At 49.2% G+C, this 23915-nt stretch overlaps 1 protein-coding gene and 1 long non-coding RNA gene across 13 annotated transcripts; both read right to left on the minus strand.

The window, feature by feature from the left end:
• Positions 1-1157: 1157 nt before the first annotated feature.
• Positions 1158-11509, minus strand: LOC118155378 (uncharacterized). Of its 2 annotated transcripts, XR_013519892.1 has the most exons (6): positions 10920-11509; positions 10408-10569; positions 7287-7370; positions 5646-5737; positions 3827-3894; positions 1158-1293 (listed from the first exon to the last, which is right to left on the minus strand). It is a non-coding gene; the product is annotated as an uncharacterized LOC118155378 (long non-coding RNA). The 2 variants fall into 2 exon arrangements; XR_004745841.3 differs by having other exon boundaries at positions 10408-11509.
• A 5988-nt stretch (positions 11510-17497) lies between these two features.
• Positions 17498-23677, minus strand: IFI6 (interferon alpha inducible protein 6). 11 transcript variants are annotated; one of them, XM_009000744.4, is made up of 5 exons: positions 23586-23677; positions 20430-20543; positions 19866-19946; positions 19634-19783; positions 17498-17897 (listed from the first exon to the last, which is right to left on the minus strand). In XM_009000744.4, exons 1-5 carry the CDS (start codon positions 23638-23640, stop codon positions 17797-17799), a joined length of 501 nt encoding a protein of 166 aa, XP_008998992.1. In that variant the 5' UTR covers positions 23641-23677; the 3' UTR covers positions 17498-17796. The 11 variants fall into 11 exon arrangements, with proteins under 11 accessions (XP_008998992.1, XP_008998991.1, XP_078187011.1 ...); XM_009000743.5 differs by having other exon boundaries at positions 20418-20543; XM_078330885.1 differs by having other exon boundaries at positions 20418-20613.
• Positions 23678-23915: the final 238 nt, after the last annotated feature.

Here is a 23915-nt window from a genome sequence, read left to right on the forward strand (position 1 = left end):
ATGTTTTAAAATAATTTTTAATTTAGTTTTTGAATAGATAATACATCCGTATGGTTCAAAAAGAAAAACATATTTTAAAACCCTGTAAAGTGTAACGGCTCTGCCAGCCTCACTCCTATCTCCGTCCCTCATCTCCTTATTTCTTCCCTTCTGCCAACCACATTCGTGAGTTTTTTGGTTGTCTTCCTTCCAAGATTTCTTTAGGCAAATACAAGCATATATTCACTTAATATTTATATAATACTTACTATGTGCTGGACCTTCTTATAAATTCTTTAAGAGATTATTAACTCATTTAATCTTTATAACCCAATCCTAGGAGGTAATTTTTTTTTTTGTTTCGAGACAGAGTCTTGCTTTGTTGCCCAGGCTGGAGTGCAGTGGAGTGATCTCAGCTCACTGCAACCACTGCCTCCCAGGTTCAAGCGATTCTCCTGCCTCAGCCTCCCAAGCAGCTGGGACTAAGGGGCACCCCACCATGCCTGGCCAATTTTTGTATTTTTAGTAGAGATGAGGTTTTACCATGTTGGCCAGGCTGGTCTTGAACTCCTGACCTCAGGTGATCCACCTGCCTCAGCCTCCCAAAGTGCTGGGATTGCAGGTGTGTGCCACCATGCCCAGCCTCTTTTTTTTTTTTTTGAGACAGGGTCTCGCTCTGTTGCCCAGGCTGGAGTGTGGTCACAAGCTCACAGCTCACTGCAGCCTCAACCTCCTGGGCTGAAGCGATTTTCCCACCTCATTCTCCCAAGTAGTGGGACTACAGGTGTGTACCACTACTCCCGGCTAACTTTTGTATTTTATTTTATTTTTTGTAGAACCCCTAGCCATGTTGCCCAGGCTGGTCTCAAACTTTTGAGTTCAAGTGATCCTCCTGCCTCAGCCTCCCGAGGTGCTGGGATTACAAATGTGAGCCACTGTGCCAGCCAGCTAAGTACAGTGCTCCCTATTTTACAGATAAGGAATCTAGAACACAGAGAGATGAACTAACCTGGCCAGGGTTGCACAGCTTCTAAGGAGCCATGTTAGTTCCTAGGGCTGCCATGACAAACTGAATGGCTTAAGACAACAGAATTGATTCTCTCACAGTTCTAGAGGTGAGAAGTCCAAAAGCCAGGTATTGGCAGGGCTCATGCCTTCTAGGGGCTCCAGAATCTGTTCCAGGCTTCTCTCCCAGCTCCGGGTGTTGCTGGGAATCCTCAGCATTCCTTGGTTTGTAGATGGTTCACTCCAATCGGCTGTGTCTTCACATGGCATTCTCCATCATCTCTGTCTCTGTGTCCACATTTTCTTTCTCTTATAAGGACACCAGTCATATTGGATTTAGGCCCACGCTGATCAGGAATGACCTCATCTTAACTTGATTATGTCGGCAAATACCTTATGCTCAAATAAGGTCACATTCACAGGTTCTGGTGGGCATGAATTTGGTAGGACACTATTTAACCCAGTACAGTAGCAGAACTTGCATCTGAACTCAGGCAGACCAGCTTCTGAGTGTGTGCTCTTAGTCACAGGTTATATGGTTATACTGCCACTCAGTAAGAATATATATAATTTATTATAGATTCATATAATATATATAACATACAACATTATTATACATATTATAAGAGATATATATAATTTCCCTTTTCCTACAAAAGGTAAAATATCATACTTGCTGCTCTATACCTTGCTTTTTAAATTTTTACTTATTTTTGTGACTGAGTCTTGCTCTGTCACCTAAGTTGGAGTGCTGTGCAACCTCTGCCTCCCAGGCTCAAGCACTCCTCCCACCTCAGTCTCCCAAGTAGCTGGGACTAAAGGCACATGGCACTACACCTGGCTAATTTTTGTATTTTTTGTAGAAATGCAGTTTTGCTGTGTTGCCCAGGTTGGTCTTGAACTCTTGAGCTCAAGTGATCCGCCCACCTCAACCTCCTAAAATGCTGGGATTACAGGCATAAGCCACCGCACCCTGCACCTTGCTTTTTAAAACTTAGTATCTTTTTTTTTTTTTTGAGACAGAGTCTTGCTCTATTGCTCAGGCTGGAGTGTAGTGGTGCACTCTTGGCTCACTGCAGCCTCCACCTCCCAAGTTCAAGCGACTCTCCTGCTTCAGCCTCCCAAGTAGCTGGGACTACAGGTGTGCACCATCACACCTGGCTATTTTTTGTATTTTTAGTAGAGATAGGGTTTTACCACTTTGGCCAGGCTGGTCTCAAACTCCTGACTGCAAGTGATCCGCCTCAGCCTCCCAAAGTGCTGGGATTACAGGTGTGAGCCACCATGCCTGGCCAAACTTAGTATCCTTTATTTTATTTATTTTTTGAAATGGAGTTTCGCTCTTGTTGCCCAGGGTGGAGTGCAATGGTGCGACCTTGGCTCACTGCAACCTCTGCCTCCTGGATTCAAGCGATTCTCCTGCGTCAGGCTCCCAAGTAGCTAGGACTACAGGCACACACCACCATGTCCGGCTAATTTTGTATTTTTAGTAGAGACAGGGTTTCTCCATGTTGGTCACGCTGGTCTCAAACTCCCGACCTCAGGTGATCTGCCCACCTCGGCCTCCCAAAGTGCTGGGATTACAGGTGTGAGCCACCACACCTGGCCCTTAGTTTTTATAAAACTTTCCCTATTAGAACACACAGATCACCGTTTCTGGTGGCAGGGTCTGGGAAAGGGGCATCAGGTGCCATGTCCAGCCTCGAAGGTGGCAAGAAGCCCCTGAAACAGCCCAAGAAGCAGGCCAAGGAGATGGACGAGGACAATAAGGCTTTCAAGCAGAAGCAAAAAGAAGAGCAGAAGAAACTCAAGGAACTAAAAGCGAAGGTCATGGGAAGGGCCATGGTGGAATTAAGAAATCTGGAAAAAGTAAGCTATTCCTTTTCCCTGAGGAGTTGGTGACTTTTTATTTCATCCGTATTTAAACACCTGTATTCCCTGCCATAACATCTTTTGCCACCTATAGCTGGATTAAGTGTTGGAGCTATTGCACATTTAAGAATAAACTTTGTAAAAAAAAAAAAAAAAAGAACACACAGATCTCCCTGACTCCCTGATTCTTTTTCATAGCCACATAGTATTCCATTTTATGGGTGGATTGTGTTCTACCTAATCTAGCCCCTTACTAATGGACAGTTGAGTTGTTTCCAATCTTTGGCAATTACAAACAGTGCTGCTGAGAATAACTTTAAACATACATGATTTATTACTCATGCAAGTCTATCTGAAGCATAAATTCCCAGAAATACGTTATCTGAATGCATTTTGATAGATTTCGCCAAAATGCCCTTTTACCAATTTATATTCACATGTGTGAGAGTCATGTGTGAGAGCACACATGTAAGAGTAGTACTATTTCCTCATAGACATGGTCACAGGGCCGGGCGAGGTGGCTCATGTCTGTGATCCCAGCGCTTTGGGAGGCTTAGGCAGGCGGATCACAAAATCAGGAGACTGAGACCATCCTGGCCAACATGGTGAAACCCCACCCATCTTTACTAAAAATACAAAAATTAGTTGAGTGTGGCAGTGCATGCCTGTAACCCCAGCTACTTGGGAGGCTGAGGCGGGAGAATTGCTTGAACCCAGGAGTCAGAGGTTGCGGTGAGCTGAGATCTCACCACTGTATTCTAGCCTAGAAACAGAGCAAGACTCAGTCTCAAAAAAAAAAAAAAAAAAAAAAGGAAAAAAAGAAATTGCCCACAGAATATGTTATTCAACTTTGTCATTGCTTTTTTTTTTTTGTAGCCAGACTGATAAGACATCTTAATCCGTTTTGTGCTGCTATAATAAAATCCCACAGAATGGAATAATAGTCATAAACAGAAATGTATTGGCTCACAGTTTTGAGGCTGGGAATTCCAAGATTGTGGGGCCCACATCTGGCATGGACCCTCTTGCTGGGTCGTCCTATGGTGGAAGGGCAAAGAGAGTGTGAGAGAGAGGAAGAGGGAACTGAACTTGCCCTTTTATAATGAACCTGTTTCCAAAATAATAAACCCACGCCTGCTGTAACAGCACCACCAACCCATTCATGAGGTGGAACCCTCACGACCTAAACACCTCTCTTAGGCCCAGCCTCCCAACACTGCTGCATTGGGATTAAGTTTCTAGCACCTGCTTTTCTGGGCATAATGTTCAAACTGTAGCAATATCCTAGTCTAGTTTTTCTGGTTTGCATTTCTTTTGAGTTTGAGCTTCTCTTCTTGTATTCAAGAGTCTTTGGATTTGCTTTTCTGGGAACTGTCAGTTCATATGCTAGGCCTCTGTTTCTATAAGATTGCTGGTCCTTTTAATCAATTTCCAGGAATTCTTTCTAAATGAGTGAGATGTTCCCTTGTCTGTGATCAGAGTTGCAAATATTTCCCCCCAGTTTGTCATTTGTCTTATGCGTTGGTTTATAGTGTTTTTCCATGCAGAAGTTTCTGATTTTTATATAGTTGACTTTATCAATCTTTTTTACAACTTTTTGATTTTTGAATCATGGTTAAACTTTCCCCACTATGAGATTATAAGTTCCCCCATGTTTTCCTCTAGTGCCTTTATGGTTTTATTTTAATTTTTCTAAAATTTAAATTTTTTTTTTTTTTTGAGATAGAGTCTCACTCTGTAGTCTAGGCTGGAATGCAGTGGCGTAATCTTGGCTCACTGCAACCACCGTCTTCCAGGTCCTGGTTCAAGCAATTCTCCTGCCTCAGCCTCCCGAGTAGCTGGAATTACAGGCACACACCACCATGCCCAGTTAATTTTTTTTTTTTTTTTGAGACAGAGTCTTGCTCTGTCACCCAGGCTAGAGTGCAGTGAGTGGCGTGATCTTGGCTCACTGCAACCTCCGCCTCCCAGGTTCAAGCAATTCTCTGCCTCAGCCTCCCAATTAGCTGGGATTACAGGTGCCTGCCACCATACCTGGCTAATTATTTTCGTATTTTTAGTAGAGACAGGGTTTCACCATGTTAGCCAGCCTGGTCTTGAACTCCTGACCTCATGTGATCCACCCACCTCGGCCTCCCAAAGTACTGGAATTACAGGCATGAGCCACAGCACCCGGCCTAAAATTTAAATCTTTTATCCCACCTGGAGCTCATCCAGGTGTTCAGTGTGGGCCACAGATCTAATTTTTTTTCCCTAGTTGGCTATCGAGGTGTCCCAACACCACTTATTAAAGAGTCCATTTTCCACTTTGAGAGGCCACCTTTATCAAATACTAAATTCCCGTGTGCAATTAGGTCTATTCCTGGACTTACTATTCTAGTCCATTGGTCTATTTGTCTGTTCCTGAACCAAACCAAGTTGTTTTAATTATTATTTTTGTTTTGTTTTGTTTGAGACTGAATCTCACTCTGTCACCCAGATTGGAGTGCAGTGGTGTAATCTCGGCTCACTGCAATCTCCGCCTCCCGGGTTCAAGCAATTCTTCTGCTTCAGCCTCCCGAGTAGCTGGGGTTACAGGTGCCCTCCATCACGCCTGGCTAATTTTTGTATTTTTAGTAGATACGGGGTTTAACCATGTTGGCCAGGCTCATTTTGAACTACTGACCTCAAGTGATCCACCCGCCTCAGCATCCCAAAGTGCTGGATTAAGGTGTGAGCCACTGTGCCGGCCCTAAATTGTTTTAATTTTTGAGGCTTTACATATTTTATAGTAGTCGGGTGAGTGTTACCTTTTCTTTTTCAGAATTTTTCTAGCATTCTTTTTCTTTCTCTTTCTGTCCTTTGTTGTTTGTTTTCAGGGGTGGGGAACCTCAGGAGACCTCTTGTAGGGGAAAAGAAAATCAATAATTACATGTCATTTGGTAGTGGCTAAGAAAAAAAAATTAAGCGGTAAAAGAACAGAAGGCAACTAAGGAGTAATATTTGGATGGGAAGCAAGGGAAGGCCCCTGGAGGAGGGGGAGATACCTGAGTGAAGGGAGGGAGACCACGTGGCTACTTGGGGGGAAAACAGGCCTGGCAGAACCAAGGGCGAATGCAGAGGCCTGAGGCAGGAGCATGCCTGGCATGTAGAAAACAGCAAGGCAGCCAGTGTAGCTGGAAGGGAGTGACCAGAGCAGAGAGTGGGAGGCGGTGAGGTAGATCATGCAGGGCCTTGTAGGTCACAGCAAGGACACCGGCTTTTCCTCTGACACCAGGAGCCATGGGGGTGGGAGTTGAGCAGAAGAGTGACATGTTCTGACTCCCGTTTTAACAGGATCACTCAGATTACTGCGTGGAGCACAGACTGCCGGGGTGAGGGCCGCGGCAGAGAGGGCAATAGGATTTGGGATGGGTGAATATATCGTAACTTGGTTTCCTTGTCCATTTTCCCCTACCTAACTTTGCAAGGACAGGCCCTGAGCTTATTCAGCTCTATGAGTGAAGTGCCAGGCCCAGAGTAGGTGCAGATAAACACTGTGTGAGGAAGAAGTGTGGGAGGACAGAGGAGATAGAAGGAGGCAGGAGACGCAGAACCCCTGGGAAATGGCTCTTCAAAGGCCACAGAAAGAAGAGGAAGCAGACATGATGACAGAGCCTGTTCCCCAGCAGGAACCCAGGCTGATAGGGGCTGAAGCTGGGGAGCTGGGCCCCCAGCCCAATGCCTGCCCAATCCCAGATCTGTGGCCTTCATCAGCAATCAGGTTATGTGCAGTTTATGCTGGAGTTCTGCCACCAAAGGGACCCTGGCGGGCATGGGGGGCGGGCTCTATTCCTCAAGGTGCAGGTGCAAAGGTGAGATCGCCTGGCAGAGAGGAGAGCAGCTTTCCTGAATCCTGGCACACAGAGGCCCTGAGAAAGGACAATTCGCCCCCTTTATAGACGGTAAGTTGAGGCTCCATGAAGGAAAGGAACTGACCAAAGATGATATAGCGAATAGGTGGCCCGGCCTAGTTTCAGGGGCTTGGCCTCTACAGGACACCTCCTTGGCCACTGCCTAATTTGGTCTGGGTCCCGCTGCAGTTTTGAGGAGTGACCAAGTACAGAAGGAAGGGATGACTCCTGGTGTTCAGCCAGCTCTTGGCTGCTGCCAAAGCACAGCTGGTGAGTCCTCACTGTGGGCGGGACCCAGCTTGGGGAACAAAAGCCACAGGACTCTTCAGGACCTCAGGAGGCTTAGGAAAGAATTGGCCTGGAAGTAGGGCAGGTAGATGAGAGGCACCAAGCTGAGGGGCAGAGGAAAGAGGTCAGGCAGGCCTGGCTTTGCCACTGTCTTGCTGTGCTATCTTAGGTAACTAGCACTCAGTTTGTGCATCTGTAAAATGGGAATAGCAACTCCTGCTTTACAGGGCTGGCATGGGGTTGAATGCGGTAGTAGACATCCAGTGCTACCTGAAGGCGCTTCCTTCTTAGCCTCTTCACTCACAGATTGGGGACCTGTTGTCTCTGTCTTCAGCAGATGCTGATAAGCTGCTCCTGGGCAAAGGGGAAATGGATTGTGATGACGTCTCAAGTCCCAGACCTTCAAATGGACCCAGGCTGTGGGGGATCTGGCCAGTGCCGACACTTAGTGGTTCTTTCAGGGCCAGGTGAGCCCGCACATGCCCTCAGGACAGTTGAGCAGGTCTGGGCTCTGCACCAAGTACCTCAGGCAAGGTAATCACTCTCCCTGGGCCTCAGCTCCGGGAAATCTCTTGGGCAGTGGTTGGGGTGGGCAGGAATTAGAGGCCTTCTAATTGCAAATGGAGTGGGCTGCTTCAAGAGTAGTTAGCTCCCTGCCTCTGGAGGTACGTAAGCAGGGACTGGGCAAGCACTGGGTAGAGATTCACTCACTCATTAAGTCAATAAACTCCTATTGAGACTCTTTTTTGGGCCAGGGCCTGTGGCCATCATTGTCATTAGAAGATATAGTGACAAGGCATCTTTACCCTCCTGTAGCTTACATTTTTTTTTTTCAGATGGAGTCTTACTCTGTCGCCCAGGCTGGAATGCAGTGGTGCAATCTCAGCTCACTGTAACCTCTGCCTCCCAGATTCAAGCCATTCTCCCTCCTTCAGCCTCCAGAGCAGCTAGGATTACAGGTGCCCAGCACCACAACCAGCTAATTTTTTTTTTTTTTTGAGACAAAATGTGTCTCTCTGTCACCCAGGCTGGAGTGCAGTGGCGCAATCTCAGCTCACTGCAACCCCTGACTCCCTGATTCAAGGGATTCTCCTGCCTCAGCTTCCCAAGTAGCTAGGATTACAGGCATGCACCACCATGCTCAGCTGATTTTTGTATTTTTAGTAGCAATGGCGTTTCACAATGTTGGCCAGGATGGTCTTGATCTCCTGACCTTGTGATCAGCCCGCCTCAGCCTCCCAATGTGCTGGGATTACAGGCATGAGCCACCACACTTGGCCTTTTTTTTTTTTTTAAAGATGGAGTCTTGCTCTATTGCCCAGGCTGGACTGCAGTGGCACCATCTTGGCTTACTGCAACCTCTGCCTCCTGGGTTCAGGTGATTCTTCTGCCTCAGCCTCCCGAGTAGCTAGGATTACAGGCATGTGACACCACACCCGGCTAATTTTTTTGTGTTTTTAGTAGAGACAGGGTTTCAGCATCTTGGCCAGGCTGGTCTCGAACTCCTAACTTTGTGATCTGACCGCCTCGGCCTCCCAAAGTGCTGAGATTAGAGGCGTGAGCCACCGTACCTGGACTGGCTAGAGTTCAAAGGCTTGATCTTGGCTTAACTGCAGCCTCAACCTCCTATACACAAGTGATCCTCTGGCCTCAGCCTCCCAATTAGCTGGGACTACAGGTGCATGCCGCTATGCCCAGGTAATTTTTAAAAATTTTTAGACCGGGCGCGGTGGCTCAAGCCTGTAATCCCAGCACTTTGGGAGGCTGAGGCGGGTGGATCACGAGGTCAAGAGATCGAGACCATCCCGGTCAACATGGTGAAACCCTGTCTCTACTAAAAATACAAAAAAATTAGCTGGGCATGGTGGTGTGTGCCTGTAATCCCAGCAACTCAGGAGGCTGAGGCAGGAGAATTGCCTGAACCCAGGAGACGGAGGTTGCGGTGAGCCGAGATCGCGCCATTGCACTCCAGCCTAGGTAACAAGAGGGAAACTCTGTCTCAAAAAAAAAAAAAAAAAAAATTTTAAGTAGAGGCTGGGCCTGGCAGCTCAAGCCTGTAATCCCAGCACTTTGGGAGGCCGAGGCTGGGGGATCACCTAGATCAGGAGTTTGAGACCAGCCTGACCAACATGGTGAAATCCGGTTTCTACTAAAAAAATACAAAATTAGCTGGGAGTGATGGTGCATGCCTGTAATCCCAGCTACCAGGGAGGCTGAGGCAGAAGAATTGCTTGAACCCAGGAGGCGGAGGTTGCAGTGAGATGAGATCGCACCATTGCACTCCCATCTGGGCAACAAGAGTGAAACTTCCAAAACTCAGTCTCAAAAAAAAATTTTTTTTTAGTAGAGATGGGGTCTCGCTATGTTGCCCAGGGTGGTCTTGAACTCCTGGCCTCAAGCAATCATCTCACCTTGGCCTCCCTAAATGCTGAGATTACAGGTGTGAGCCACCACTGCCAACCTATAACTTACATTATAATGGGGAGATATTAAATAGTGCCAGGAAAGTGTGTGCTCCATACTGTAGGGGCTGGTCATGAAAACTCCAACCTCCTACCCCTATATAAAGTGACTTCTAAACTGAGATTTTTTTTTTCTTTTTTTTGAAATTGAGTCTCTGTCACCTCTCTGTCTCCCAGGTTCCAGCGATTCTCCTGCCTCAGCCTCCTGAGTAGCTGGGACTGCAGGTGCATACCACCATGCTCAGATAATTTTTATATTTTTAGTAGAGATGAGGTTTTGCCATGTTGGCCAGGCTGGTCTTGAACTCCTGACCTCAGGTGATTCGCCCACCTTGGCTTCCCAAAGTGCTGGGATTATAGGCGTGAGCCACTACGTCCAGCCCTAAACTGAGATTTGAAGAACAAATACAAGTTAAGTAGGAAAGGGAAGGGTGTTTGGGTCTGAGAACAACAGGTGCAAAGGCTCAGAGGCGAGAGAGAGAGAGAGAGAGAGAGAGAGAGAGAGAGAGAGAGAGGGAGGGAGGGAGGGAGGGAGGGAGGGAGAGAGAGAGAGAGAGAGAGAGAGAGAGAGAGAGAGAGAGAGAGAGAGGCAAGGAGGGGAGTGGCTGCACTGAGTGAGGTCAGCAGTCACTCACCAGTTAACTGAACTGGACCCACCTTAGGCGTAAGGATCCAGCCACTCCCATAATGGTCAGGGATGAGGAGTTAGCCAGGTAAAAGGTGAGAGGATGGGTCAGGGAAGAAGTGATCCCAGCAGTGGTTTGTGTCACTGGGCAAGAAGAAAGACAGCTCAAAGTTGAGTCGGGCTAGAGCCTGGCTGGGAGCTTGGCTGAGAAGAGAGACCTAGGTATTGTAGCCTGTGGGTCTTGCCAAGTGGCCTCAGGGCCATACGGAGTCACTGAAGGGTTTTGTGCAGAGGAGTGACTCACCCTCGGTAGGAACACGTAGGAAGGTTGTCCTGGGATGCCCTTTAAAGTCCCAGCGGACCGAAACCTCAGAGCCTCTGGGCGTGGGGGCGGGGCTCAACCATCTTAGGCACAACCTCATTCCAGCCATCAGGGAGGATGACGAAACTCACTTGTCAGAGGAACCTTAGAGAAGTCAAGAGACCAGGCTAGAGGGCTCTGAGCTGTGGGGTGGGAAGCGTGGGGAAAGAAGAGGGTGAGGGCTCAGGGAAGGAAAGTGAGAGCCCGGACACCAGGAGGCGGTGCCTGCTCTTAGCTTGCCTCTAACTCCCGTGGTTCAAGAAGGCCTGGCTCCCAGGACCCTGGGGCTAGAAAGACAATTGACTCATCCTAGGAAGCGGGGAGCCAGGCCCCCGAGGTTAAGAGGTTAAGTGAAATTGCTCTAAGCCACAGAGCACATCAGTGGCAGGGTCAGGAAGAAACTAGTAACCCTGGAGCACCTAGCACCAGCACCCCCAGTGCAGGGTGCTTCATACCTTGCATCATCTCATGCAGGTGTCGCTTCATTTTACAGACAAGCGGACTAACGTCCAGGAGGCACAGACCCTGTTCTGGGTCACACAGAGTTAGGGCTAGGAAACCAGGTTTGCAGGCGCCTGGCTTCCCGCAGCATCTTTGGTATATTTTTAGTAGAGATGAGGTTTTGCCATGTTGGCCAGGCTGGTCAACATGAGTTAGGGGTAGTGGGTAGGAGAAGAGAGTGTCAAGGAGGTTGAGGGGAAGGGTGGGGCTGTGTTTCTGGGACTTTCCTGGCTGAGGTCACAGGCCCCGAAATAGCCGCGCAGCAGAGAGCGCCCGGAGGCTCGGTCGCACCCTGTACCCTGCCCGCCGCGGGGAGCGGTCCAGCCGCAGCGCACGTGCTCCCCCAGTCCCACTGCCCCTCAGAACCGCGCGAGCCTAGCGAACCGCTCGGTGCCCAGTCTTCGCCTCCCCGGCCTCATGAACGTGACCCGGGCGACCCCAACGCGCGGATGCCCGTGCGGCCGCCCCATCGCCCCACAGCCTTCTGCGCGGACACCCGGCCTCCCCTTGCGCCCGCTGCGGCCACCACCTCCACTCAGACAGCGGCGGCGGTGGGTGTGGCAACGCGCTTGCCAATCAGGAAGTGGGGGGCCGGCTCCAGACACGCCCCTCTGTGACGTCACTCAACCAGCCCCGGATGCCCCGCCCAGTGGCCTCGCCTGGGAAAGGCGACGGGGGCACCGGTGGGTGCGGGCCCTCGAAGGGTGAAAATAACGCCCATGTGAATTGCGCGCATTATAACTGCCCTAAGAAAGGTAGCCAGAGCACTTTAAAGTGTATTTATTCAATCACTCCTCTTCCAGGCATTCATCCGTCCGTCTGTATGTATGTCTATCCACTCAGCCAAAGTAATTGGGCGCCTCCTGTGTGCCAGGTGCTGTGCTGGGTTCTGGCTATAAAGAAAGATGAACCCTGTGCTTGTCCTCATAATCTAGGGTGGAAGCCTGATGGTGACAAATGCTCACGCCATCGTTTTAATTGCAGCCATGATGAATTCTGGGATGGTGAGATACAGGCTGCTGCAATAACCAGGAGTCTAATTTGGATTGGTGCTCAGGTCCCTGGAGAAGTTACATCGAGCCGACTCCTGAAGCAACAAGTGTTCCAGGCAGAGGGAAGAGGTGGTGCAAAGGCATTGAGGTTACAGGCTGGAAGAGAAGGGAAAGGAAACTGAGTGAGATGAAGCTCTGGAGGTTTAGGGGAGCAAATTATTTAAGACCTTGGAGGCCATAGTAAGGCAATAGAATTTTCTTTTAAGTGCTATGGGCAGCCACTGGGTACTCAGTGTTTTAGAATCTTCCTACCTCTGTGTGGAAAATAGACAGGAGTGGACACAGGAATAAGAGTGGACCCAGGATGGAAGGTAGTAAGCTAGATGAGAGGGAAGCTACTGTGAGTGAGACATGAACAGACTCAATAAATAATTAGAAGATACAATCCACAGGCTGGCGGGTTGATGGATTGAATGTGGGGTGGGTGAGGCAGAGGGAGTTAAGATTAAGTCATTCATTCATTGGACAATTATTTATTGAGCCCCTCTGGATGCCAGGCACTGTTCTACAGAGGCAGACTCTCCGGGTTCAGATCTTTGTCCCATCACTTGCTAGCTGTTTGCCTCAGGGAAGTTATTTAACCTCTCTGTACCTTGATTTCTTCATCTGTAAAATGCAAATCCTAAGAACACCCAAGAGAATTATTGTAAGGATGAAAAGAGTAAATATATGTAAAACTTTGGACTTGGGTGTTTGGAGCTGGGTTCTGAGGCTGGAGACTTAGACTTGGGCACTTGAGGTTGGTGTCTTGGGCCTATTTCTTGGAGTAACCAAGGCTCCATTTCTTTACTGGCTTTATACAGAAAATTAAAAGAGTGACATGCAGTTGTTCCCACACTGTAAGACATAGGTATCAGTATAATTTTAAGCTCTCAGGTGATTCCAAGGTGCAGACAAGTTGGCAATTACTGTGATAGAGAGAAACAAGGAGGCTATTTTATTTCTCTTTCTTATTTTACTAATTTATACCCCTGTGGTATTTCAGGAAGGAGGCCATTTTAAAATAGGTGGTCAGGGAGGGCTTCTCTGAGAAGGTGACATGTGAGTGAAGAACAAAGAGTGAAGGAGCCATCATTGAAAAGTTAGGGGGGAAAGCCTTTGGGAAGGTGTCTGGCCTAGGCACCTGCATACTTAGAGGTGCTTTTGACCCAAGTGTGAAAGATTGAAGGAGAAATGGGCTTAGTTTGGTGGGTTCTGAGGATGAGTGATCATGGCTGAGTGAAGACTCCTACCCCTTCTGCAGATGAGAACCTAGAGCTACTAAAACATGTGGTTCTCTGGTAGCTATGGGTGCTGGGAGGCAAACTCTACTGGTTAATCAAGGCAGGCGGATCCCCTGAGGGCAGGAGTTCACGACCAGCCTGGCCAACATGGCAAAACCCCATCTCTACTAAACATACAAAAATTAGCTGGGCATGGTGGTGTACGCCTGTAATCCCAGCTACTCAGGAGGCTGAGGCGGGAGACTTACTTGAACCCGGGAGGTGAAGGTTGCAGTGAGCTGAGATTGCGCCATTGCATTCCAGCCTAGGTGACAGAGCAAGACTCCATCTAACAAAAAACAAAAAAAAACCCAAAAAACTAGCCACTTGTGGTGGTCCTTGCTTGTGATCCCAAAGTGGGAGGCTGAGGTGGGAGGATCACTTGAGACCAGGTCAAGGCTGCAGACTGTAGTGAGCTGTGACTGCACCACTGCACTCCAGCCTGGGCGATAGAGCAAGGCCTTGTCTCAAAAAAAAAAAAAAAAAAAAAAAAAGCTCTTTTCTGGGGCCATGCCCACACAGATAATGAACCACTGGGCACCTGCCAGCTTCTGACTCCGCACTGGACGCTTCTCTGGGAACTGGTGCTTGGAGCTGGGAAATGGGGGCTGCATATTTGAGGCCAAGTACTTGGGGCTGGACTTGGGGCTGGACTTGGGTCTGGGTTCTGAGGCTGGTGACTGGGACTTGGATACTAGGGGTAGGTGCTTGGACTTGCTTTTTGGAATAACCAAGACTCCATTTCTTTACTGGCCTCTACAGATGAGCCTGCTCCCTGACCTGACTATCCTTTCTATGGCCTCACGGCACACAGCTTCACAAGTATGACCTTCCCTTGTCTCTGCTGCTGTTCCGTGGAGGCCCAGAATGAGGGAAAGAGAAGGCTGCTCTGGGCCTCTTCATGGGGACTTCCTGGGACCCCTTTTCCTCCCCCTAAGCCAGGAAGCCCATGCTCCCTCATCTTCCACTCCTCCTCCCAGCCATCTGCTTAAAGGAAGTGGCTCCCCTGTTCTTCACAGGAAGCTACAGGCGTCCGGCCTCAGTAGCCTCCAGCTACTGTTGCCCAAGCCCTTGGCTGGCCCCAACCCCTCTTTCCAGGCAGAATCTAGTGATGCCCAGTTCCCAGCATCCCCCTCTGCTGCCCAGCCAGGAAGTGCACGTTGCGGGTTCCTCTCATTAACTTTCATCCTTGTGACTCAGATCTGGTAGTGCAGGCAGTGAGCCTGGAGGTGAGACCTGACTGCAGAGAGTCCTGAGTGCTGGGCTCGGGAGTTTGGAGATCCCCAAATTGTAGGACTGAGGACTTGAAGGGGAGAGGAGGAGGTGGGCCCTACAGGGATTCTCTGATGGACCACTCTTGTGAGCTTCAGGAGCTCCTGCTGCTGAGCAAGGGCGAGGTCTATTCATTTCCGTCTCTAGTTACCCCGGTGGGGCCAGCCCTAGGCAGGGCTGTTGGTAATTGTGGAGCGCTCTAGGATGATGAAGGCTGATGGAATCCAAGATAGGACTGTACTGCCACCTGGTGGTCATACAGGCACATAGCACCATGAAATTGTGAGAGCCCCTGCCGTGGTTCAAGAGAATGGAGGGGCCTGGAAGGCCCTCAAAGAACAAGGAAATCTCTAAAGTACTTTATTTAAGAGCAAGACACTCTTAACTGGAGCACGTGAGAAGGACATTCTAGGTCTGGACGAGAGTCCAACCCCTTCCCTTCCCCATTTTACAGACTAGGAAACCGAGGTTCAGAGAAAAGTGATGAGGACATAGGACCTCTCCATTGGCAGTCAGAGATGGTATCTATTTTTGGACTCTTTTTTTTTTTGAGGCAGAGTCTTGCTCTGTCGCCCAGGCTGGAGTGCAGTGGCGCGATCTCGGCTCACTGCAACCTCCACCTCCTGGGTTCAAGCGATTCTCCTGCCTCCACCTCCCAGGTAGCTGGGACTTCAGGCACACGCCACCATGCTCAGCTAATTTTCATATTTTTAGTAGAGGCAGAGTGGAGACTAGCCCTGCTAGTTTCTAGTTACCCTCATTTCTGACCAAACATGGCATCTCCCCGCACTGTCACCCACTTTAGTCACCAAAGTTGGCACTACAGAGTGGCTTTTGGCTGCTTCCAAAAATAAAATTCATCCTCAGAAAGCCAGGATCTGACAGGGCTGAGAGGACTCAGAAGCATGTGCTTCAGGCTCAGCAGATGTTTTAGAGGAGGAAGCTCTGGAGACCATGATATCTAACACCCCCACCCCTAGTTTTGAAAACAAGGAAGCAGTCCGGGCATAGTGGCTCATGCCTGTAATCCCTGCACTTTGGGAGGCTGAGGTGGGCCAATCACTTGAGTTCAGGAGACCAGCCTGGCCAATAAGGTAAAACCCCGTCTCTACTAAAGATACAAAAAATTATCTGGGCATGGTGGCACACACCTATAATCTAGCTACTCGGCAGGCTGAGACAGGATAATTGCTTGAACCTGGGAGGCAGAGGTTGCAGTGAGCCGAGATCACACCACTGCCCTTCAGCCTGGGCAACAGAGCAAGATTCTTTGTCTCAAACAACAACAACAAACAACAAAAACCCAAAAAGCAAGAAGACTGGGACCTCAAGAGAGTACATAGCTTGTCTGAGGTGACTCATCCCTGAAACTGGGCCGAGATTCAGCTCTGTGCCTCTATGAAGGCCGTTGCCAGGGAGGCATTCAGTCCGGGTGCAGTGGCTCATGCCTGTAATCCCAGCACTTTGGGAGTGAAGCTCAGGTGGATTGTCTGAGGTCAGGTATTCAAAACCAACCTGGCCAACATGGTGAAACCCCTTCCCTACTAAAACTACAAAAATTAGCTGAGGGTGGTGGCAGGTGCCTGTAATACCAGCTACTTGAGAGGCTGAGGCAGGAGAATCACCTGAACCCGGAAGGCAGAGGCTGCAGTGAGCCAAGATTGTGCCACTGCACTCCAGCCTGGACAACAGAGTGAGACTCTGTCTCAAGAAAAAATAAATAAATAAATAAAAGCGCATTGAGCACCTCTCGCCTTGCAATGTTGAATTCTGGTGTGTGTTCACCCTTCTGCCGCAGGCTGTGGTTCCTGAAAGCTGGCAAAGGTGAGGATGAGTGAAAGGAGTTGGGGGTGGGGAGGTGGTGACAGGGAAGGAAAAGAGGTGGTTCCTAATGTGTGCACCGTGAGCCCCACGTAGGTAGAAACTGGGTCCCATCCTCTGTGGTAGCCTTAGCCCCTGCTGTCACTTGCAGAATGGAGGCAAGTAGTTATCCTGTGCAGGCTGGTCCCAAGGGATCCTAGGGAAGGCGGAGTCTCCCTGCAAAGAACTGGTCATTTCCAGTATCATTCAGCCCAAAGACTGCTGAGGCCTGAGATCTAAAATCCCAGAACAGAGCTGTCCACCTCTCTTGGCCTTGATGTTATCCAAGGGAATAAGTGGAGGGGGCTTCTTCTGAAGGCAGAGACCCTAATTTGGTGCCCAACTTTGGAAGAAAAGAAGAATAGGGCCTGTGAACCCAGAGAGTAAACCCTGACTCCAAAGTCAGATGATCTAATTTCTGGTTGTCACTTGGCTGTTTCCTCTTTGTTTATGCAAGTCCTTAATCAATCATAACTGACATTTACGGAGTGCTTCCTGTGTGCTTGGGCTGTCCTTTCTTTCCTATGCAGAAGGGCTATGAACTCCATATGCAAACTGTTCTCCCTATTCTAAGAGTCCTATGAGGAAAGGGAGGCCTTGCCGAGCTCTCACAAAGCTGCTGTTACACCCTTTCCTTAGAGTGAGGGGCTGGTCTTATATTCTCCATCTGAAGATGATCACATCATGAGAGAACGGAGACCTGGCTTCTTCATCTCTGCCTAATCAGAGAAGTAGCGGGAAGCTTCTCTCAGTGAGAACAAACTGAGTTCTGCCTCCCCAAGCACCCTGTGGAATCGAGCTTGCCCATGTAGACAGGAGTCCCTGCTAGGCAGGAGTCCAGAGGAGGGGATGTCTGAACTGAGTCTGGAAGGATGGAAGGGTGTTTTTCAGGCAGATGAGCTTCCAGAGGCATTCCGGGCAGAGAGACCAACATGCGCTAAGGCCCAGAAACAAAATTGACTGGTTGTGTTCCGGGGGCTGTGGCTGACTCGAGGGGAAATGGGAATGGGGGTGTATGGATGGCGCAGGCCACAGCCAGATTGTGCTGGGCTTCTCGATGCAGACATGACTGACAGCAAGACAAAGTGTTTTCCGGGATAACTTTATTCCGTTTTCTCATCTAGGTTTTGGGGAGACTGACAGAGAAAATTCTAGATTCTGGGAGTGGTCAGTACATGCTTGTAATCCTACTTGGGAAGTTGAGGCAGGAGGATCACTTGAGGCCAGGAGTTGGAGGCTGCAATGCGCTATGATTGCATCTGTGAAGAGTCACTGCACTCTAGCCTGGACAACATAGTGAGACCCCATCCATGAGTTCTAGGGAAAGTTCTAGATACTAACTGGCAGAGTTAGGGCAAGGTGGAAGAGGTCCTGGGAGCTGCTGGCTACTCCTCATCCTCTGTCTCCTTGCTATCTATGTACTTGTAGGTAGTGTAGCCCAGCAGGGCACCGATCTTTCCCATGATGATGCTGCTGCCACCGGCCCCTGTAAAGCAAACACACATGAGTCACTGGGGCCCAAGTGCCAGGCCTGGGAATCCAAATGTCTGGAAACCATTGTTTGAGTCCAAGCCCTCATTTCTAAATGGAGAAACAGAGACCCTGAGAGGGGATGGCACTACTGCAAAGTGCATCCCATTTTTACCCTGCCTTGACAGCCCAAATCAGAGACGTGTTTCAGTGATGAAAACGGCAAAAATAATGGCTCCTTCACGTCATGTCTGCCATGAAAACATCGTGTTATTAATCGTGCTAACAGCCTCCTCCTTGGAGCCCTCACTGTGTGGGTGGGGGGATTCACAAGACAGGGATCATATCATTTTGTCACAGCTATGTGGCATGTGAGAGGACAACTATTTTACAGCCCAGAGGTGTCCCTGGGCTCACCCCCTCTTCCCCTCCCATTGCAGGGCTGTGGCCCCCTCTGAGGAGGGCTTTCTTCTTTTGGGCTGGTTCTTTGGGCTTTTGCCATCCAGAATTGAGAGATGTGAGGTTCAGAAAGGCAGAGGGAAGTTTGTCGGGGGCAGGTTTTCTCCAGGATTTTGGAGGCCTCAGAGAGAGAGGTGGGGGTGGGAGGGAAGAGAGGAGAGAGAAGGAAGTGAGGCAATTTTTTATGAGTCACTCTGGGCAGGCACAGTGGCTCATGCTTGTAATCCTAACACTTTGGGAGGCCAAAGTGGGAGGATTGCTTGAGCCCAGGAATTCAAGACCATCCTGGGCAAAACAATAAGACCCTGTCTCTACAAAAAAAAAAAAAAAAAACAAATTAGCCGGTGTGGTGGCAGTATGCGCCTCTAATCCCAGCTACTTGGGAGCCTGAAGCAGGAAGAGAGCTTGAAACCGGGAGTTCGAGGCTCCTGTGAGCTGTGATCACGCACTGCATTCCTACCTGGGCAGTGTGAGACTTTGTTCTGACATAGATAAATAGATCGACAGATCGATCAATTGATAGACAGGAGAGTCACTGTGAACTCTGTATCTGTTCCCTTCATGGTGTTCAAAACATGCAAGTCAAGACCAAGGTTGGTGTGAGATTGATTTGAGTTACTCTACTGCATGTCTGTGCCACTGTGGTCTCTGAGATTGAGCGGATTCAAAAAATGTTAAACTGAGGATGATTATCCCAATGGACAGATGAGAAAACTGAGGCTTGTTGTGATTTGGCCAAAGCATCAGTGGGGCACGTAGCCTTTGAGGTTGAGAATGGGGCTCCTGGCATCATACTGACTGGGTCAGAATGTAGGCTCTAGTTTAAACTAGCAGGGAGATTTGAGCACATTACTTATTTCCTGGCCGGGTGCAGTGGCTCATGCCTGTAATCCCAGCACTTTGGGAAGTCGAGATGGGCGGATCAGCTGAGGTCAAGAGTTCAAGGCCAGCCTGGCCAACATGATGAAACCCCATCTCTACTAAAAATACAAAAATTAGCCAGGGGTGTGGTGCCATGCACCTGTAATCCCAGCTACTTGGGAGGCTGTGGCAGGAGAATCGCTTGAACCCAGGAGGCAGAGGTTGCATGAGCCGAGATCGGGACACTGCACTCCAGCCTGCATGGGTGACAGAGCCAGACTCCGTCTCAAAAATAAATAATTATTTAATTCCTAGTAAGCTACTTAATTACTTGAGTAAATTACTTCCTGAGTGCCTCAGTTTCCCCATATGTATGACGAAAATAATAGCAGTAAAGAACGTCCCACCAGGGGGCTCAGGCAGTGCACTCACCGAGGCTCTGCAGCGTGGCCACCAGACCCCCGGCTGGCACGCCGCCCCCGTTCATGATCGCAGACCAGCTCATCAGCGAGGCAGCCATCGAGTTGGCCGCGATGCCCGCGCCGGTGAAGCCCAGCGCCGGCAGCCCGGCAACCGCGAGTCCTGGAGGAACAGGAGCGGGTGAGGGAGCGCCCGCAGCAGAGGCCGGTCCCACCTGCCGGAGTTCCCCGCCCTCTAGACCCACCTCCTCCGACCGCCATGTAGGTCAGGGCCTTCCAGAACCCGGAGCCGCTGTCTTCCGAGCTCTCCGAGCGCCTTTTCTTGCCTGCAGGAGAGCGGACAAAGCGTAGTAGGGGCTTTGGGGTGGGGCGCAGGGGTCACCTATTCTGTTTCTGATGCTCAACGCTATTACAGGATGCGGGGGGCGCCGCTCTCCTACTCAGAGAGCCTCACAGAGGGGAAGGGACTTTTCCCAAGGTGCCGAGCCTGAAACAGAACTGGCATGGAATAAATTTCGGTAGGATGGAGGAATGGACAGAGTAGTGGGATTTGAATGTGGGACTCTGCGGACACCAACCCTGGGCTTTCCATTGGAATGGACGCCAGGATCTCTACGGAAGCACGCCAGGGTCTCTACATGAAACTCTTCCCTTTATCCCACACGCCGCCCATCCTCCAGCACCCCTATCTGCCTCCTTACCTGTCCCCTTACCTGCATCCTTACCCACATCCTTACCTGCCTCCTTACCTGTCCCCTTACCTGCATCCTTATTCACATCCTTACCTGCACCCTTACCTGTTCCCTTACCTTCATTCTTCCCTGCCTCCACTCCGCTGCAGGTGAAGAGCAGTAGGTAGCACAAGAAAAGCGATACCGCCTTCTGCCGCATGGTGGCGCCGCGCGCAGGCTCCGTCGCTAGACCTCGGAACAGGCGAAAGGGAGATGGGCCCCGGGGCCTTTTTGGAACTCATCAGCTCCGTGATTTTCCCTTCTAATTTGAGACGGAATCAGTAAAAAGCAGCGAGGTCCGGTGAACGGAATCCAGGACCCCTCTCGGGAGCCTAGGGAATCCGTTTCCTCTCGGCATTAGTGGCAGAGATGTCCCTGCCCCAACCGGTGGGTGTGCGGATTCTCACGGTGCCTGGCACATGGTAAGCTCCGCAGATGTCAATATCATGACTGTGGTTGTTCTTGGCCTTGTGGTTGTGTGGCCAAGTGACCTTGGACCGGATACTAGGGTACTTTGCTTCTCTGGGCTTCAGTTTATTTATAAAATTGGGGTACTAATAGAGCCTATTTGAGAGTGTAGTTGTGAATTTATAAACTGTTCCACACTGTATCCACGGCACTTAGAACACAGTACCTGATGCGTAGAATTTGCTTAAAATAATTTCTTTTCTTTTTTTTTTTTTTTCAAGATGGGGTTTCACCATGTTGGTCAGGCTGGTCTTGAACTCCCGACCTCAGGTGATCCTCCCGCCTTGGCCTCCAAAGTGCTTGGATTACAGGCATGAGTCACCACGCCCTGCCTAAAACAATTTTTTTTTTTTGAGATGGAGTTTCGCTCGTTACCCACGCTGGGGTGCAATGGCGGATCTCAGCTCACCGCAACCTCCGCCTCCTGGGTTCAGGCAATTCTCCTGCCTCAGCCTCCTGAGTAGCTGGGATTACAGGCATGCGCCACCATGCCCAGCTAATTTTTTGTATTTTTAGTAGAGAAGGAGTTTCACCATGTTGACCAGGATGGTCTCGATCTCTTGACCTCGTGATCCACCCGCCTTGGCCTCCCAAAGTGCTGGGATTACAGGTGTGAGCCACTGCGCCCGGCCAACAATTTTTTAAAAGATAAACTCATTCTTACAATGCATTGAGCGTCTACAGTCACCAAAACATTGGCCTCACATCAACTTAATTTTTTCAGAAAGAAAGCACAGAAGGGTGTGTGGAAAGAGTAAGTCAGTTTCCCTCGCTGTACAAGAGGCTTCTGACAGTGGATGTGTGGGGGTTTCTCCCCACCAGCAATCAAGCAATCAGTCCTCTGCTAAACACCAGCTGAGGGTCCTCGAAATCAATTCTGATGCCAGCTATTCATAGCTAGTGGCCAATCCCACGTGTTGAGGGTTCAGTCCCCCAAACTGTCAATCGAAAGCCCTAGGTTGTTTTACCTGTATCCCCATTTTCTCCTGTATACCTGCTTCTGACTGACTGTAAATTGGGGTTCCCACAATTCCCTCCTGGAGCTTTGTTCACTTGCTGGAGCAGCTCACAGAACTCAAGGAAACACTTTCCTTACATTTACTGGTTTCTTTCTTTTAAAAAAAAATTGGTTTTGTTGTTGTTTTAGACAGAGTCTCACTCTGTTGCTCAGGCTGAAGTGCAATTGGCTCCGTTTCAGCTCATTGCAACCTTCACCTCCCAGGCTCAAGAGGTCATCCTGCCTCAGCCTCCGGAGGAGCTGGGACCACAAGCATGCACCACCATGCCCAGCTAATTTTTTATTTTATTTTATTTTGAGATGGGGTTTTACCATGTTACCCAGGCTAGTCTTGAATGCCTTACTTAGCTCAAGCTATTTGCCTGCCTCAGCCTCCCAAAGTACTGGGATTACAGGCTTCAGCCACCGTGCCCAGACACATTTACTGGTTCTGTATAAAGGATATTACAAAGGCTACAGATGAAGAGATGCACAGGGCACGTGTGGGAGAAAGGACACCCAGTTTCCATTCCTCTCCAGAAGCACCACCCACTTGGAACCTCCCTGTATTCAGCTATCTGGAAGCTCATCAAACCCTGTCCTTTTGTGTTTTTATGGAGGCTTCATTACATAGGCACAATTGATTAGATCATTGCCCATTGGTGATCAGCTTAACCTTCAGCCCCTCTCCCCTCGCCAGAGGAACTACCAGCCGTCAGCTTATTACACAGTTATCACTTAAAAGATAGTTATCACTTTGAATTCCAAGGATTTTAGGAGTTGTATGCCAGGAACCAGGGGATGAGAATATATATTTCACAATATCACAAGGAATAAAGGTCATACAGCAAATTGTGCAGCGTGGATACACATTCAAGACTGTCAGAATTCAGAACCCTTTCCTTTATACCACAAAACTGGAAAATGCATATGCCCTCAGACTCACCCCCAGTGTAATCTTTGTCAGCACAATGCTATTTCTTATTAAAAAGAAAAACAAGAAACTCCTCTCATGTATCGAATACTTAGCACTTTTTGGCGTGAGGTCCACTTGTACCTATAACAACCCCATGAAGTAGGTACCATTGTTATCAACCAGGTGTTATAGATAAGGAAACTGAAGCTCAGAGTGGTTAAGTAATATTTCCAATGCTACCTAGCCAGGGCGTGGCAAAGTCAGGGTTTAAAACTGCAGTTGGCTAATACCCAAGCCCACATTTTCAACAGCCACTCCAGATGGTTTCATCTATCCTCAAAGATGAACTCACTGTCACATTGGATCCTATAATAAAGGGACTTCTAAAATCATGCAGTCCTTTGAGCAGGTAAGACAACTTAATCTTCCTTTTACAGAGAAAGTAATTAAGGCTCCAAGAGGTGACAAGTTTAAAGCCACAGATCATTGATGTGGCACATGTAAGCTGCATCTCATGCCTCTTGGGTTTTGTATCCCCATCTCCCTAAAATCTCCAACCCACTCTCTTAGGCAAGTCCAGCCCAGGGCACTAAAAGGGACCCAGGGGTGCTGCCTCCCTAGAGAAGGGGCCTCCCAGCTCTCAGAACATGATGCTTACAGGCAGGCAGGCAGCCTGGCAGAGGGTGGCAGCTTGATGCCCACACTTCATAGCTCCTGAGTTTACCTTGGAGGAGAGAAGAGAAGCAATCTTCCTGCCCGGAGCCTGCTGATAGATGGGCTCAGCGGCAAGTAAACGGTTCTCTGGCTGAAGGCTGGCTTTTTATCATCACTCACACATCCCCCCACATCTTACCCCAGGCAGCCAATCCCTGTCGGAGTTTCTGTTCCTGCACTGTGCAGAGTTTCATTTTCTCCTCTCTCCCAGTTCCTGCACTCTGCAGTTTCGTTTTCCCCTCCCAGATCCACCCAACAGAAGCATTTGTGTGCCGCCTGCTGGCAGAAAAATGTAATTCAAGCTGAGGACTTCTGGAGCCGCTAGGGTATTCAAAGCATATCACACGATAGTGAGAGCCACAGCCATTCTGGGTTTAGTGAAGCCTGATCACCAGTTCCTCAGGCCACAGAGGCCTTTCACCATTCATTCCAATTAATAAACAACACCTACCATTTATTGAGCACTTTC

This window comes from Callithrix jacchus, chromosome 7, assembly GCF_049354715.1.
Source record: "Callithrix jacchus isolate 240 chromosome 7, calJac240_pri, whole genome shotgun sequence".
Classification (NCBI taxonomy): domain Eukaryota; kingdom Metazoa; phylum Chordata; class Mammalia; order Primates; family Cebidae; genus Callithrix; species Callithrix jacchus.